The sequence below is a fragment of the Phaethon aethereus genome (genome assembly GCF_964289735.1).
Source record: "Phaethon aethereus genome assembly, chromosome: 1".
NCBI classification, from domain to species: Eukaryota; Metazoa; Chordata; class Aves; order Phaethontiformes; family Phaethontidae; genus Phaethon; species Phaethon aethereus.
The window spans coordinates 80964827-80981743 of record NC_138575.1 but is presented as its reverse complement, the minus strand read 5'-3'; the positions used below and the strand labels follow the sequence as shown (position 1 = coordinate 80981743).

General features: G+C 46.2%; 2 protein-coding genes across 3 annotated transcripts in view; one reads left to right on the top strand and one right to left on the bottom strand.

The window, feature by feature from the left end:
• The window catches only part of BORCS5 (BLOC-1 related complex subunit 5), a gene marked incomplete at its 5' end in the record, with an annotated part of 74712 nt that extends 70075 nt beyond the window's left edge, over positions 1-4637 (bottom strand). The window contains 2 exons of one of the 2 annotated variants that reach the window (XM_082013943.1): positions 3574-3717; positions 4580-4637. In XM_082013943.1, the coding sequence (XP_081870069.1) occupies positions 3574-3717; positions 4580-4637 (202 nt within the window). The remainder of the gene's footprint in view (positions 1-3573; positions 3718-4579) is intronic. The other variant, XM_082013944.1, reaches the window with a different exon arrangement.
• Positions 4638-8760: 4123 nt separating this feature from the next.
• Positions 8761-15165, top strand: MANSC1 (MANSC domain containing 1; the record flags this gene model as incomplete). Its single annotated transcript, XM_081997916.1, has 3 exons — positions 8761-9427; positions 10290-10430; positions 14183-15165. The coding sequence occupies exons 1-3, from the start codon at positions 9208-9210 to the stop codon at positions 15163-15165; spliced, it is 1344 nt and encodes a 447-aa protein (XP_081854042.1). The 5' UTR covers positions 8761-9207.
• Positions 15166-16917: the final 1752 nt, after the last annotated feature.

Sequence of the window (16917 nt, the reverse complement as noted above, 5' to 3'; positions counted from 1 at the left end):
TTACCTATTAAACTGTCTTTATCTCAACCCATGAGTTTTCTCACTTTCACCGTTCTGATTCTCTCCTCCATCCCACCAGGGGGGAGTGAGTGAGCGGCTGCATAGGGCTTAGTTGCTGGCTGGGGTTAAACCACAACACACTTTAAAAAAAAAAATTAACCCTTGTTTCATCAAACAGTGAAATTCTATGCTAGCATGTCTACTAGAAGGCTTTTTTGCATTCAGGGAAAAAAACATGCATACACAACCTCTCTGTACCCCAAATATTTAGCAGTTTCTGAAGAACAAGCAGGCACTTCATTCCCAGGTGTACTCCCTAAGAATAGTTTTCTTCTCTTCTCAGTTTGAGTGGGATCGGGTTTACAAATCGCAATGTAACAGGCATCCACTGGAATGCTTTCCTAACCCCAGCACATATGGGACACTCTCCTCTTTCAGCTCATATGAATATAGCACCAGAGAAGATATTCCCTGGCATTAAAAAAAAGACACTCCAGTCCTTGACTCACCATAGTAGGTGCTACACAATCACTTCTAGACAGTAACTTACCCCAAACAGCTATGTCTGACAGGTTCAAACACTGGAACCAGCAGATTCTTAAATGCTGGCCTTGCAAACACTGCTTATTATACATGCTCAGTAACCATGACACAACTACAGAGAAGGTAAATGTTACTCAGAAGGACCCTACACAATCATAGCTGTAACTCTGAGGTGCAATTTTTGGTGTAGAAGTCAAGAAAAACCTAGTATGAAAGATTTAACAGACATGACATTTGGCATTTTCTTCCAAGTGAGAGTGTACCATGCTAAAGACCTTCAGCTTCATTGATCACAAGCTCAACTCAATATGGCTACGAGACACTAGTGCTTTTGTCTCTCGAGAACATGCAGTCTCTTCATGACCATGTGCTTCCCCAGTCCATTAATTTAACTATTAGGCTTCTTTTGAGACCTAAAAGCAAAATAAAACCCCTTGGTTTTGCTTAGCCAAGGAGAAACTGTAAAGAATAATGAAGCCCACAAGGGCTGTAAGTTCACTTCTTCATCTCTCCAAGCTAGTAGATCACAAGACACAAGTTTTTAGGGTTAGTTTCTAAAAGATCTATAGTATTCTTCTTCAGCCATTCCAGGAACATGATCTTGAATGTGAAGAATACAGATAAGAGACCAGTCCAAAACAGAACAGCTTCTCGGGTGGGCCTGTGGGAGATCTGGGGTCTCTCAAGAGTCAACTTGCTCAACAGCCCACTGCTTTCTGTGGTGAACACAAGTATCATGTCCTGTTGTCCAACTAATAACAAGTATTTGAGGCTGAAAAAGCTGTTCACAAAAGCGATTAAGCATGCAATACTCTTGAGCAGTCACCAGATGTCACCACATCTCAGGAGACTGTTAGGGAAACTTGCAGGCCAAGTGATAGAAATAGAAAAGAAGGTTTCCATCATACATACCCAGCTTCAGGTCCAAAGCAAGACTAGAAAAAGCAAGGCAGTGACCAAGAAGACGTCCCATCAAGCAACTTAATGCATGCACGTTTAGGAGTTAAAGGACCTGCACAGTATCTTCCAACCTTCCTATGTCAGCCACATCACTTCTGCTATCTTCTTTCTCACTTCCCACCTCAAGGCCTGTATCCTCATGCCTCAAACACCCATACAGGAACACTGCCTCTAGAAGCGATCACCAGACTCGCTTCCCAGGACTTCCACAGCTCTTGTGCAACCCAGATTTGCTCACCACAGTTTGAGGCTGGGTGGAACTGAAACTCTTCGTCATCACGCTCTTACACATACACAACAGACTCAGTGCCAGAGCTTAATGCATCTTCTAAATTTGGTCTCTCAAAAAACTTCCTTATTTCTTGTGGATTTGGGCTCCAGCATTTGCATGCTGAACTGCCACTGGCAAGATCCTTTTGTACGAGGCAGGACCCAGGCAAAGCATGTTCTGCCCACAGGTAATGACCCAGCCTGCTGCTGACACGGACACTGTGCCAACATCAGCAGTCTTACAGTCCATTCTCAAATGGCAGTGAAAGTGTCAGGAATAAACCAAATACAGATTTCTACAACATCACCCACTGTAAAGTTTAAAAAGAAATACATAAAAATTTTAGAGCCAACACAGGCACACGCTCTCCTTGGTCAAGAGGGATGGCAGCACCAGCCACAAAAATATCCATGCTTGATTTTCTCCAATTTAGTGGCCTCCCTATCTTTCTGACCCTTCTGCTGAAAACAGTAGTCAGTAGTCATCTAGACTCCTATCTAGCAGTACACAATAAAATGCCAAATATTTGGTCCGTTGGGCTATCACAGTGTCCACAAGTTCTAGTCATGTTCTATGTTCCTCATGCAGTAGACATACACACACACACAAAAAGTAAAGAGTTGCTGTCCAAAAAGTCATGTTGCGATGTTACATCACCTCTAGTGATGCCCACAGGGCAAAGTGGCTGCCCTATCTTCCCAGCAGCCATGCATGAATCAGTGACACTCAGACCAGTAGTGCCTAAACCCTCTCATTCTTTCCAGTACTGAGGAGGGCTAAACATCCCAGCTCCTTCCTCTCTGTCACAGCAGACTTACAAGGCATGAGCAAGTGCTGCAGCCAATGTACGCATGCGCAGTAGGCTTCACATTTTAAAAAAAACATTGGCTCACTGAATGTCCACTACACAACACATTCACACAAGTTTGCTGACCCACACTGTTCCAGGGAGAGGAGTCCAGGAGCAGGCTGCTTTTACCAAATCAATATGTGCAGGCTACTCCAGACATCTTCCTTCCTAAGGGACTTTCAGATATTAAGGACACTGCCCAGTCTACAGAAAAAAGAGGTAGCTAGAAGACAGGTCACAAAATGCAGTTTTTGGTAAACCGTAGGCTTGACAACTCTGATTTAAATTTTTACTTCCCTTTGAACAGCATAGGGGGAACAAAGAATGAGTGCACAGGAAGAAAGAAAAAAGGACTGGGAGGCAAAGAAACAGACAGACATGGTGGGAATTTAAGAAGTCCACTGATATAAAGGGATGTTGTCAACACAGGGCTTAAGGACCCACACAGGCCTCAGTCCACCCCCCACCCCAAAAAACAAGAACAAAATCTGCTCTAGGTTGGAAACCCCCAAAAGTCATCTTTGTTTCAAACAACTGAATCCATACACAGGTAGCTATGACTCCGAGAGAGTAACACACAGGTGTTTTTAAGAGCCTGAAGCAAAACTAGAGACTGTGGTCCACTGTATATTAGAACGTAATATGGCATCTCTCATCAACCAGTGGTATAAGGCAAGCTGGCATGCTTGGAGCTGTACTGAATCCACAGTAGGCCATTCAACTGCGGAGAATATTACTAGCACATTTCTAAACCAGTCCACCCACTGTTTAGAGGGCTGGGAATAATTATGAAAGAGCAAAAGAAAGTTAAGATTTAAAACCAAGGGGGCAGTGAAAAATATGGACAGAAATATGAACTTCAGTAAGAACCTCAGGATAGACAAAGCACACACTCCATTGGGGGGGGGGGGGGAAGTCCTTTAAAAATAGAGGAAGAACAATTGCTTACCTTTCAAAAGGGGCTGGAAAGTTGGAATTTCCTGCAGTTTTATGACATCTGGATCATTGCTGACATTCCGGGAGGACTGTGTTCCTGGGGCTACCACCACAATGTCATCCATTTTTGCTCGTTGCTTGGCTGGCGACGGAGATGCTGGAAGGATACAGGGCAGGGGGTAGGAACGATCACATTAATAAGCAGATTCCATCAGAATTTAACCTTAAGCCAATGTTACCATGTTTAACATAGTAAAGGTACATTTTCTATAGTGTGAACACATCTCTCAGATCACTCAAGGCCAGTACTCTCCATTCATACCCTCTCTGTGAAGCTATTATGTTCAGCTATTTTTTTTTTCAAATGAGGTTAACAGCTGATAAAGGACGTGTTGCCTTCTCACTCCAACGATAATCCAACACGCTTTTGTTTTAACGATGGAGGTAAAAACACCAAACACCGTGTACCCATCAGCGTCCCACTGCAGTAAGGCTCTTTTATATTATTAGATATCTTCACAGGAACGATTCGATACAACGGCTTAATCACAAGTACATTTGGGACGCTTGCTTCAGCGCTGTGCATTCCTTGCTACCACGCACCCGGCGACATTCAGGTGCACCTGCGCCGCGGACACCCTCCTCCCTACCCTCCCCCGGAGCTCTGCACCCCGCTGCCTCCCTCCCGCGCCCCGCCAGCGGGAGACGGGCCCTCGCCCCGGCTCCGGGTGGCGCCCGCCTCGCCGGCTCTGCCTCCCCCCCACCCGCCGGGCGCCCCCCGCAGCGGGCCCGGCGCCGTCCCCGCCCGCTCCAGAGGAAGGGCCGGGCCGCCGCCAGCTGCTGCTTCGGAAAGAAAAACCGTTCCCCTCTCCACAGCAACCCCCTCCGCCCCTCAACTCCCCCACTACTGCCACAGAACCACATCCCCCTCCCGCAGGCACCCCCGCCTGGCCGGACGGACGGGGAACACGCTCCCGGGGCCCTCTCCCCTCCCGCCCCGCAGCGCGGCAAGCACGGACCTGAGGCGCTGGGCTCGCCCGGGCGGCTCTCGGCCTCCGCGCTCTGCTCCGCTCCCATGTTGATGACGGCGGCGCCGCCGGCCTCCTCCCCGGCTCCTGCAGCGCGGGGAGCAGCACCGCTCCCCCGGCCGCTACCGCCGCCGGCCGACGGGGCTTCCGGCTGTGCCGGCCGCCGGCTGCGCCCGGGTCTCGGGCAGGCCCCGCCCGGCACGGCGCGGCGCGGCGCGGCGCGGCGGGCGGGGCTCCGCTTAGAGGCCGGAGAGCGAAGGGAGCTGAGGGGGTAGCGGTGTGAGGCCGCAGGCGCCTGGGCCTCGCCTCAGCCGTCCTGGAAGCTGTCCCGCCAGAGCGGGGGGGGGGGGGGGGAGGAGGGGGAAAACACCGCTATTTTTTTTAAATACGGGTATTAATTTTTTTGTGCTAAGGCAAACCCGCCAAACACCGAAGTGCTGGGTCGACATCCCAGGCTGCCTGAAAAAGCCACCCTCGGGCAGGGCCACGCTATTCTCCCGTGGCTTGCTTGGTGGGTTTGCAGACATGGTGTCATCATCCCACAGAACTGCAGCCGCTTGCTCGTGGCAGGGCTGGGGAATGGCCATTGCCAGGTACATTTATCCTTGGGCTGAGAACCAGGTAAAAGCAGCCTGGACCAAAAGTTCACAGGCAACTCAAGTTAAGCAAAAAAAAAAAAAAAAAAAAAAGTGAAAAGGAGAAGGAAACATACTTTGAGGTTTCAGACTTATTTTCATATTTGACAGTCAAATCGGCAAAGAAGCCAAGCAATTGTCTGTGACAGAAGAAGTGTCCATAAATACGGAACAGTGCTGGTGGGTGCTAGCTTCTGTCCGTTCTCCGCTCACACACGACGCCCGGCAGCATCGAAAGCTCTGCACTGAATTAGGCATTCGTTCTCCTGGCTGCCTTTGCTAATTGCCACCAAGATTTAATTTAACACAAAAATAATGCTCCTATCTCGTGGGAACTGCGCCCCACGACTGTTACCAAGATCAAGGCTGTGGGATGACAATCCTTATCCAGCAGCACCTTTTGCCAACTATAGGCTGTACCGTGTGCTTTTGTAACCTAATAATAATAGACATTTCTTTCAGCTACCTTAACAACCGCTTGATTCCTGCCAAAATAACAAATAAATAGTATGAAAGCAATGTAATTATTTTGGGGGAAGAACAAACTATTGTTGGCACAATTCGGTTTACAAACTTGAGTTCCTGATCTGCAGTAGGCACACACATGATTAAAGTCACACCCGTGAGTAGTCTCTGTGGCTTTTAAGGAAGAACTGGCAGTGTTTAAAGATGAAGTGCATGATGTCTGTAGGACTACAGCCTAACCAGTGTTTGCCATAATGTCATTTGAGATTATCCTTCAGTTTTGGACAAATTTTAAAATTAGCTCCATTGGATCAGCACATTTAACTTCAATTCATGTCCTTTCCACGTCTGTGTAATGGACTTCTCTCAGAAGTGTTTTCATTTATTATTGTGAAAGTGTGCATTTGCAGTATCTCACCACCTTGCCAAAGTTTTAATTTACCTATCAGCCAAAATATGTGTCTACCATGTGGAATTTTATAATTGAAAGTATTATTAAAATGAAGGTATATTTTAATGCTTTAGTTGTGGAAGTGAATTCTTTATTTTGCCTCTAATGTGGATACAACACAAGTCCTCTGCAGTGTCCTGCAGCCAGTAACTAATGTACCTGAAACAGTACATGGTTGTACGTACCTACATTAGAATATATAAACCTGATATTTGTATTACCATGACCCAAGCAACTTAAGGGTCTTTATATAGTTACCAGTTTTGCTTTTCCTTTGTGACTTACTCTGTATATTCAACACTTGGCATAAGTGGATTATTTGAAACTGTCTGAATGGTATATTAAACATGTAGCTGCAGGTTCCTCAGAAGGGCCTGGCTAGGGCTTAAGGCAGAAGCAAGGGGGTACCACAGCACATGCGTAGCCCTGACCTGCCTGCCCCTGCGTCGGGGGTGTCACATCGGTATGCAGTCCCCATTAGATGTGGGCAGTCCCCTTGGCCTTGTTGCTGCCACTGAGCAAGGTGGGTCAGGAGCCACACACCTGGACTCTCCAAGACTGGTTTACAGTGACTAGTTTGGGGGAAAGGCATTTAACTCTATGTGAGCATGAACACCCACAAACGTACTTACATATAGATGTTTGAAGTTCCTCTTATCTGTGCCCAGGTGTTTCCCCTTGTAGGGCACCAGCTCCCAAGCAGAGAGGTGCTCTACAGAGGTAGGAAAACACCACTGGCAACTTAGCACCATGATGCAGGTCTGATGGGATCCCACCATCCTCCCTGCTCTCGGCCTCCCTTCCTTCCCATCTCAGTGGGGAGGGGAGCATAGCAGCGTCTGGGCAAAGCTGGCTCTCTCCTAGCCAGCGGCAGCAGTTTCTGCATGGCTTTTAGTGGACCTCAGCTTCCCTGCACCTCATCAGCCTGGCTGAATTGCAGGGAAGTTGAGTGCCCACCCTACAAAGAGGAGGTCAGAAGGAGGGAAAGAAGCCATGGTGGCTGGACCAGGGTAATCGTGTCATCCCACAGTATCTCTTCTGCCCTGCTCGTATTATATATCACATCAGCCCTTTCATACTCCCATAATCATCTATGCCTGTCTCTGCGCAGGTCCCCACATTCACTATCATTCCAGTACCCCGACACCTCTAACCCTTAGCACTACCCCAACAGTTCCAGGGTACCATATTCTTCAGAAGAACCATATTCTTGACCCTCCAGTCACAACCACCCCAGCCAGATCTTCAGCCTTTTTTCTGAGCTTCTTTCAGCTCAGCTTGTCCCACCACCGCTGCAGAAGCAAAGACAGGTGGCAGCCGCGACTTTGCCTAACACATAGCAGAGGTAATATCTGTGCTTGCTTTTAGTATTCATTCCCATAGTTCATTCACCGTGTGATACGGCTAATAGGTGACACCTTAAATCTTCACATTCTCTTACAGCTTTTTCTTTTAACAGTGAAAATAATTTTACCTGTTTCCCAAAAGAGAGAAACCTGTCTAGAAATAAATGTTTTCTTGAACAAGTGCAGCTGAAAATTTCAGGGGAAAAAACCTGCCAAGAATGCGAGAATCACAACAAAACATTAGGAATTGCCCCAAATTTGCCATTTGATATGAAATGAGATGACAGGCTCAGTCTCTTAAAACACTTAGGCCTGAATAAAAGCCCACATCCAGTTGTATTAACAAAGGAGATGGGGACTGACTGGGCGTGAAGAACAAGGCAGCCTCCCATCCCTTGGCCTGGGTCCACGGTGTTAGGCACAGCGCAGGAGGGTAGTGTGGGGCAGGATGTGTCCCCGCTGCTGCCGCCACCACTGCTGGCCCTGCGCCCTTTCCAGGGAAGTCTCTCAGAGCAGCAAGAAATCTCTCCTCAATTTAAGTTTTTAAAGCAGATGTCTGCCAGAGACATGACCAGACTCCCTGTTTGCATTATTCTACCCTCTAACCTTTACAATGTGTAAAATAACCTGCCCTTTGGTACCTCTTCAGGTAATGGACCACCCCTAAAAAGAAAATGTGTTTTATTTACACATAACTTATTCTAAGTACTCATAGTATTCTTGTCCTTTGCGCTAAGAGTGAGAGACTGGAAAGAGAAGGAATATATCTTGCAATCTTTTTATTCCTTGCATCCCTTACTCTCTGGGCCACTTTTACTGCCCCAAAAATAATAAGAAAAAATAATTTAAAGAGGAAATGAAAAATTTCCAAGGAAAAGCATTACTTTAGCAAGCAATTACACTAGGGCTGTTGGGGGAAGAATGGCTAAGCCGCCAGGCCCTGCTCCCGGTAGGCAGGCTTGTCCCTACAACTCCCATTCAGCAAACACCCTGTGCTTTGCGAGGATGCAAGCAGGGTTACTCCGGTAGCAGAGATGCTTACCCAGACATCGAAATATGTCCATTTAGACCAGGATATGCCTATGAATCGCTTTCATTACAGCCTCAGAAAGCTGCTCTCAGTCAGAGAAGAGACCGGTCAGACTGTGAGCAAAACCGAATCTCCGCTACCTCGACCCGAAGACTTTCACCGGTGGTTTTTCCTTCACAGCTGATGCTGGGGCCGGCGTATAGCTGCAGGAGCCGGGGCACCACCTCAGCTCCGCCGGGCCGGCAGGCAGGCAGGCAGACGGGGGGCAAGCAGGGGGCAGGAGGGCAAGCAGGCAGCAGGGCAGGCAGGGGGCCAGACAGGAGGCGGGCAGGCAGGGGGATAGGCAGGCAGCAGGGCGACAGGAGGGCAGGCAGGGAGCCAGGCGGCAGGGGAGCCAGGCAGCAGGGCAGGCAGGCAGCCCGGGCCCGCCTCCCTCGGCCCCTCCTCCCGGACGTGCCGGCGGGCCGGGGCGCAGCTTGTTCCCCTGCGCTGCGTTCCCGCCACCGGCCGGCTCGAAGGTGCCCCCAGAAACGCGTCCCCGCCCCGGGAGCAGAGGAGGCATCCCCGGCTACCAGGCGCCTGGGGAAGCTCGCCGCGAAATCCGGCTTCTGGCCGAGGAGGATCCGGTACGTCTGTGGTGAGGGGCGCCCCAAGGCCGGCCCAGCCCTTGCGGAGACCCCGCCCGAGTGACAATGTCTCCCGGGCGCAGCCGGTGGCCGGTTGGCTTGCTGGTCATCGCCTGCGTGGTGGCCGGACCGTCCCTGGGTCAAGAGTGCTCCGCGGAGAAAATGGAAAACACCATCATCGATATAAACTTATCTCTGCCCAAAGGCGTCCGGGGCGCAGAGCCGGTGTTCGCCCCCAGCCCAGAGGCTTGCGTTGGCGCTTGCTGCTCGGGGGAAAAGCTGTCAGGTAACCGGCTCCTCTTCGGTCTTTTCTGTGAGTACGTACGAACGCTTGCGAAATTACCGCTGAAGTTCGGGCTCGCGCGGTATTCGAGTGCTGTGTTCAGCCCCGACAGGTTAATTGATCCTTTCATTGGCGCTGCGACTAGTAACAGCTTGCGGCTGCTGTCCTGGTTTGCTAAGTGTGATGTTAGACCTTAATGCGAGACCCCGTGGAAGTCAGGGAAAGACCTGCCGCAGAGAAAGAGCAGTGGTTTTAAGTGTTAAAACCTCTCAGGCCCCCAAACTCCAAGATGCATAAGCTGTATTTAATAGGCGTGCTGTAAGGTAACTCACATTTTGTGCTACGTTTAATTTTAGCCAAAAATGAGAGTGCTTGCCCTTCTCCGAGACTGGTTTGCTTCAAGTTCTCAGAGCAGCGGGAGGGTGAGCAGCAAGTAGGAATGACAGTGTTAAAGGCGACCTCCCAAGCAGCAACAACCCAAGCGATTCCTGGGATGCGATGGGGAAAAGTGTATAAATCCTTTGCTTCCCCATCAGTATATCAAGGAGGTTTTCAGATGTATGAGGATTTGTAAGTGAGAAATTACTGTATGAAGCGGTGCCAGCGTGGTATGCATGAGGGGAGGATGAGGGATTAGACTCATTATTTCCCCAAGTTCATCTGTACAGGAAGAGGAAGGTGTGACCTTTCATGTACTGGCCCACGGCCATTCTTTTGCAGTCATGGGCTGTTTTTCCTGTAGGAATATTATATATTAGTAGTTTTCCTCTTACACGAGAAAAAACTAATTTATCAGACCAGAGCTTATTATCAAGGTGGTATAAGAGTTCTTATTGCTGAAATATGCATATGTCATGTTTTGCAGGAGACAAGAAGTGTAATTTCATGGTTTTTGATGCTCGAAGGACAAGCACACATCCAAACTGCTACCTGTTTTACTGCCCTAGCACAGACGCTTGTCCGATGAAACCTGCGACAACATTTGTGAGCTACAAGATAGCTAGAGGTAAATAATAGGAAAAGCTGCTGATCCCCACACTAGTTGATTTTTGCACCTGTGACTTTTCAGTAGTGACCAGAAAATGTTTAGGGGGTGCATACTTAGTAAAATGCTCTAAGCACTGTAATTTGAAAATGCTGCTTTTTTGCTTTGTGGGAGATGGACAGGCAAGTGTGTGGTGAGCTTCTCCATGGGCCCAACTGGAATAACATCCCGACCCTTAAGAAATTCCTTCACATTAGATTCAGAAATCCTCGTAATTTTCCCTTGCTTAAAACAAAAGGAAGCTGCTTCCATCTTGATATGTTTAAGAAGGAAAGTTTGCTGTACCCAACGCTGAAGAGTATCGCTGAAAGCAATGGATATACAATGCCCTTGTAGCCATGTGCGTATTCAAAGGATCCATGCTATGCTGATGAATACCATATACACACAAGCAGAAACACCAAGCAAATTTTGGGCAAGCCTCAGAGCACCTCTGTGATGTTACAGAGGAATTGGCAATAGTAATCATTATTTTCTGCTTTCGGTTAGGGAACCTGAAGTGCAGGTGCAAAAGGACTACGCTGAAAGCTTTATGGCATGTGGGCTGCACGATCAGAAATCTTTCACTATCTGTCTTAATGCTGTGGGATTTTTAATAGCAAGTTGACTGACATTGACTTGCACCAGACCTGTTTGAACGACTCAGATAAGAAACTCATAATTAGATTGTCCTCCTGCCAAGAGTTCTTAAGGTGGTTTCAGTGTGGCTGCTTGAGAAAGCAGAAAATTCATATTTCCAGAGGCTTGAACTTTTGCTGAAAACGAGAACTTTTCTGGGAGGAACTATGCAAGGAGTGACAACAGGATATGTAGAAACATTATTCGCATAATGTTACCAAATATTTTTGTGCAGGCACAATCACACAGGAATTAGGCATAAGCAGTGTGCAAAAAATGAATTGCATGCCTGTAGAATTATCATTACAACTACTATTTTCTCCAGTGCTTTCTTACCTAGAAGAATATAGGGGATGCAAAGAAACAAGAAATGTAATCCTGCTTCTGCTTTCATCCTGCATGTAGTGTAATGCTCAGTTAACAACTTGATTGCATATACCATCTATTTTTCATTTTGCATTTTTTAGCTTCTGTGACCTTTGAGTTACGGAAAGATTATGCTATCTTATTTACCTTATGTTCCTAGTAAGTTTTCAAAGGTAGCACCAAGGGTAACACCTGAGTGTTGGTACTTAAAAATATTTCAAGCACCATTTTTTTCACATGGGAATCTGCATAAGGTTACACTGAAAACCAAACTAAAAGGGGGAAAGACATTTTACTGGTAATAAAGCAACTTAAAATACTAATGCTATGTTAGTAATTAAATTTTGTTTTTTCTTTTTTTAACTATTCTTGTGAGTGCTAATGGAAACAATGTACGGCTTGGGAAGTAAAACATTTCCTGGTCCTAACTGCAAAGAGCTATTGCTGAAAAAGAAATAACATTCCTGATGCCTGCTCTTCCAGTACTTTTGTGGCATTTGCCTTTTCCACCCCAGTAAGACACCCAGGCGAGACTGATGGGTTCTAACAAAGTATGCTCAGGAAGTGTTTAGTTTGTTTTTCAAGAGTGACAACCTGAAGTTTGGTTTCTAATGCAGCTCACTGGATTCGAGACATCAACAGGACCACTTTGGTTTTTTAATCTCTTTTTAAAGGTTGACTTGTGTAGTGCCCTTACTTTTTCTTACCAGCCAGCGTTATCTATCCTAGTACCCCAGCTGTACCTTGCATGTGACAGTTTTGGGCAATTGCATTTGGGAGCCTGTAGTCTAAAATGGAGGCAAAGAATACTATCCAGTCAATGTTTGATGCTGACAATGGGAAGTGGAGTTAGTTAGTGCAGGCAGTTAATTAACCCGAGTGCTACAGAGTAGCAGCGGTACTTACGTAGCCTCCCGGTGCTCCCTCCGCCCGGCCTTTGAACGCGGCGTGTATGCTCCGTGCTTCGCTGGCCGCTGCCCAGGTGAGCGCGCTGGGGGTGACGCAGCCTGCTGCAAGCGCTTTGTAGCTGTCACGCCACGTCCGCTCTTTGTTTAAGCGCACGGGGGGGTGCGTCCGTGGGACTGTATCGGGAACAGGGACAAAGTGAGTTGGGGATGAACTCCATGGTGGTGACAGGCTGTTTCCCCGCGGGTGTGGAAATGTGTCCAGAGCTGCAGAAGCAGCCGAGAGTTTGGGCTTCTCTGGCCATACAGTTTCTGATTCCGAAATAACTGAACATTTTGCTATTTTAAAGCCATTCTCTGAAAACAGACTATGGCTTTTCTCTAAGTCAGGCCTTGAGGTTGGAGTCCGTAATCTCTATATAGGAGCCTACTTTGCTAACAGGCTGGTGCCTGACTGGAAGGGTAGGATTAAAATTGGTGTCTGTGGTTCAAGGGAAGTCGTTGCTGTACTCTTGTTTAAAGCATTGCCAGGTTTTTGGTTTGTTTTTTTTGGTGGGTTTTTGTGCACTTCAGTTTTTTGTGGAGTCTTGAGGCTTGGAAATACATACTAAGACAGCAGCCAACTAGGCTTCTTTGTACGTATAATAAAATTGAAATAAATCCACCCCTCTAGATAAGAGTTCCTACTTGAGAAAAAAGTGACAATGAAAATGTCATGGACTTTTTGTTATTTATTTCAATCCCAGTGCAGTTAACAAACCCCTTTGTTTCTATAAAAAAGACATGAGTGACAGTCAGAACTACTTGTGAGCACGTTCCCTTTTAAATGTTCTGTGCAGCAGCTGAATGAGAATATATACGTAATATTTATAAATATAATAAATACATATATATAAAAATCTGAATCATAACAGTTAGCCAGTCTTTCCAAGAACTCATGCTCACCCTAATTCTCTCAATAATACCTATGTAGAATCAGGTAGCTGCTAGGATTATCATTTGTATGGACTTTCTGTCACATAACAGAAATTGTTGCCCTGCTTCCAAATTCTATTAAATGACATTCACTTACCTGTTTTGCAAGGAATACATATCAACTTCTGGAGAAATAAAGTGTAGTCTTCTCCTTGTGGAGGCCTTCACTGCAAATACCTTGGAGACTCTTGGAGCAGTGTCTTTCAGAAGAAAGACATGGCAGCCCTACAGCATGGCAGTAGGAGCTCAGGTCTTTCCTACAAATCAGTATGTGTATAAAATGGCCTATAAAATGGGGATGTTATTGCCACCTTGTATCATAAGACAGTTGTTGTATGTGAACTGAATTGTGTCAAGCAGTCACAGGGTGCTTGGATATTACAAGAAAGGGGAGTATATAATCATCTCGGCTAGGTGGAAATGTGTGCATCTGACAAATAAAAGTGAGGTTGCTAATATCTACTTCTTAACAGCCTGACAGAGGCTGAGAATGGTTTGAAGGCAATGGACCTACGCACTCTGCTTTTCACCTGTAAATAAACGCTTACACGCATGCAATATGAGTATAAATCAATCAGATTGGGATGATAGCTCTGCACAGGTGAATTCTAAAGAAGCTGCAGTCAGGGTTCAGGTGTGCCTGGGCTCGAGGCTGACAGGTCTTGTGACACAGGCAGAATTTAAAAGTCACTCTGCATATTGTAAAGGAAGATCTTGATGCTTCAGTTTCATTAGTCATTACTTTCTGGAGCCCCCTTATATCTCTCTTACCAAGAAATACAAATTGTTAGAGTGGTAGTCAAAAATAGATTTAATAATTAAATACTGGTATTTCCTTTCTGTTTCCAGACACCCATGTCCTGGAGGATACATCCTTCAAAAGTGAGAACTTTTCTTCAAATGGAAATTCTTTGCCTTCCGATGCTGGAGCCTTTATTTCTCGCAGTCATGCGAGTGGTACCGCTGCTTTGCAACAATCTGTCTTTCATCAGACATCTGAACTCCAGAACCACATGGCCAAGCATTTAGACAACACTGAATTTCATACTTTTTTTCCTGAATCTCAAAGGGCAAAACATCCTGAGAGCGTAGACCCCATCCCAAGGCAGAAAGTAATTAACCTGCCACCAAATACATCTTCTGCTGTTCACACTGGAAACCCTTCTGCTTCATTCCCCACCACTCAGTCTAGTGTTCCTGAACCCAGCACTACTACTCTTACTACCCTGCCTACAAGTACTGCCCGACTGGAATCTCATACAACCTCTATGCACCCTGGTGGTGCTAAACCTACTATTGCCACTACCACCACAGCTACCTTTCTGCCTACTGTGACTACTAGAGCTAAACCTGGTATCCCTGCTGCCAGCATCACTGTTACTCATGTTCTTCTTTCCAGTTCCACAACTTCTTCTTCTACAACCAAGCAAGTGACAACAAATTCCAGATCTGCTACCACCCCATCAGGACTAAGAACTCCAGCCATCCCTCCTGAGCCAACAGTTGCCTCTTCCAACAATACCAGCCATGTTACCCTCCTCTCTTTTTCAGGTTTCATTCTGTCTACTAGTGATTCCCCCACGGCTTCCCAAAATGACCTTCAGGGTTATGACTCCTCTGATTCAGAAAGCTATCTGCCAGAGAGTGTTCTGAGAGGGAAAGGTGTCATTCAGCTGGCAGAAAAAAGCAGCCTCGTAGCAGCTTTGCTTTTTGGGGTGATACTCTTGTTGCTAGTTATTGCACTGACCGGGAAGAAAATACATGAATCTCTTCAGAAGAGGCATTATACCAGGCTGGATTACTTGATCAATGGAATGTATGCTGAGGTATGATGGAGAGAGGGAACAAGATTGTGAGGAGCATGTCTCATCTTTGAGAGGACAACTCTGAAACAGAACAGTAGATACTGAAATCTCAGAAGAGGATGGATTCTTTTTTTGGCCACTAATGGGGAAGTGACAGATGGCTTTGGTGAGGAAGAGAACTGCTTTCTCTACACTGAACTGTAATGTCTATCATTTTTGATTTATTACTAAATCCAGGAAATAAACTCTAAAATCCAAGTTAAACTAAGGAGGTCTTATATTAAAGGAGAAAAAGCATTTGAAAAGTTTAATCTGTACTGTGACAAGATTAGTGGAATAGAAGTACACCTAATAAATTGAGTACCTGTGCAGCACCTGAGTGTTTTCAATGCTAGTTGCACCCAAATGCCCTAGTGTTACATGATTGTCTGGCAATCCTATTCACTCTATCTGTAGCCTTAAAGGAATGCTTAGTAGTAGGGCTTTGCATCCAAATGGTTTTAGGTGCAAACAGTAAAAATTGTAGTACATATAACATAGTTGGCTTAATTTTCCTTAGTTATATATAGTTTATGGATATATATGTATCTTCAATGTTTTTTTCTGCATACATCACAAGCTATCTTTAAAATCACATGCTGCAAATGTGAGTGTGCCCTTTCCAAAGAGCTCACCACCTGTAGCACATTGGTTTTTTTGCGGGATGTATCAGAGAGAAAGGGGTTTTATCGTATCCAAGTGAAGCAAGCCGCAGTCAAGGTCTTTGTGGCAAAAGGCATGACCAAGTGACTTGGCACATGCATGAGAGAGAATCTGTTGTAATACGCCTAAATCCCTGACAGTTGAGACTCAACACCTGATCGCAGACCAGGCAGAAACTTGTGAGGGGGCTTAGCAAAGACAACAGCTGTATTATTGGCAGAAGACACAGAAAGGTGTGGTCTCCGTTTGCTGAGCATCTAAGGGGAGGTGAAAAAGTTTTAAAGGAAAACGGTGGCTATGTTGTAGGAGGGTGCCAACCTCGAGGAAGTTTCCTAGCGGGAACGGATGAACAAGGTTGCATTATCTTCGTGCTTCTGGCGTTCTACTTCCCTCACCAGGCTGATGGCTCCCGAAAGAGCTGCTTGCAACGGTGCTGGGCTTGCTGTCCCTCCTGTCCGCACAGAGCTCTTACCAGCTCTCCAAGCACACCCGCTGCACTTCTAGGGTCACCTTCATGTGACGGGTAATAAGCGTAGCCGCTCTATATGTTTCCCCACCTCTGCAACAAGAGATGAGTGAGAATACATATGAGCATCTACTGTTTGCTACACAACTTCCAGTTTGTATTATTCACATTTCGTTTCATGCACACCGAGCCTAAACCTGTTTTTAGAATGGAAGACTTCATTTCAAAGTGAGACCATGTGGCGGGCAGCATAATCAACAGCAAACATCAAGACAGAGAAGGAAGGGTATCTCATGAATACAAGAAAATAATTCTATTACGATATATGAAACGTGACTCACTTCCAAGGGGTTCTTAGATCTGTCAGGCTTAGTGCAGTGCGAAGCAGGCGTGATCCAAAAATGGCCTCAAGGCAAGTTTTGTGAGAGCTCTAACAATAACTTTATACAGAAAATTCTCTGAAAATTCCATTATTCAAAGATCAAAGAAAAGTCAGTGCTCCTGATGTCAAGAAGTTGAATTCTTACTATATGGGGGTGGGCTGCAAATTGCTTTATAGATACAAAACCAGCTGGTTTTCTACACTGTTTAAGTCTGACAATGCTTAAATG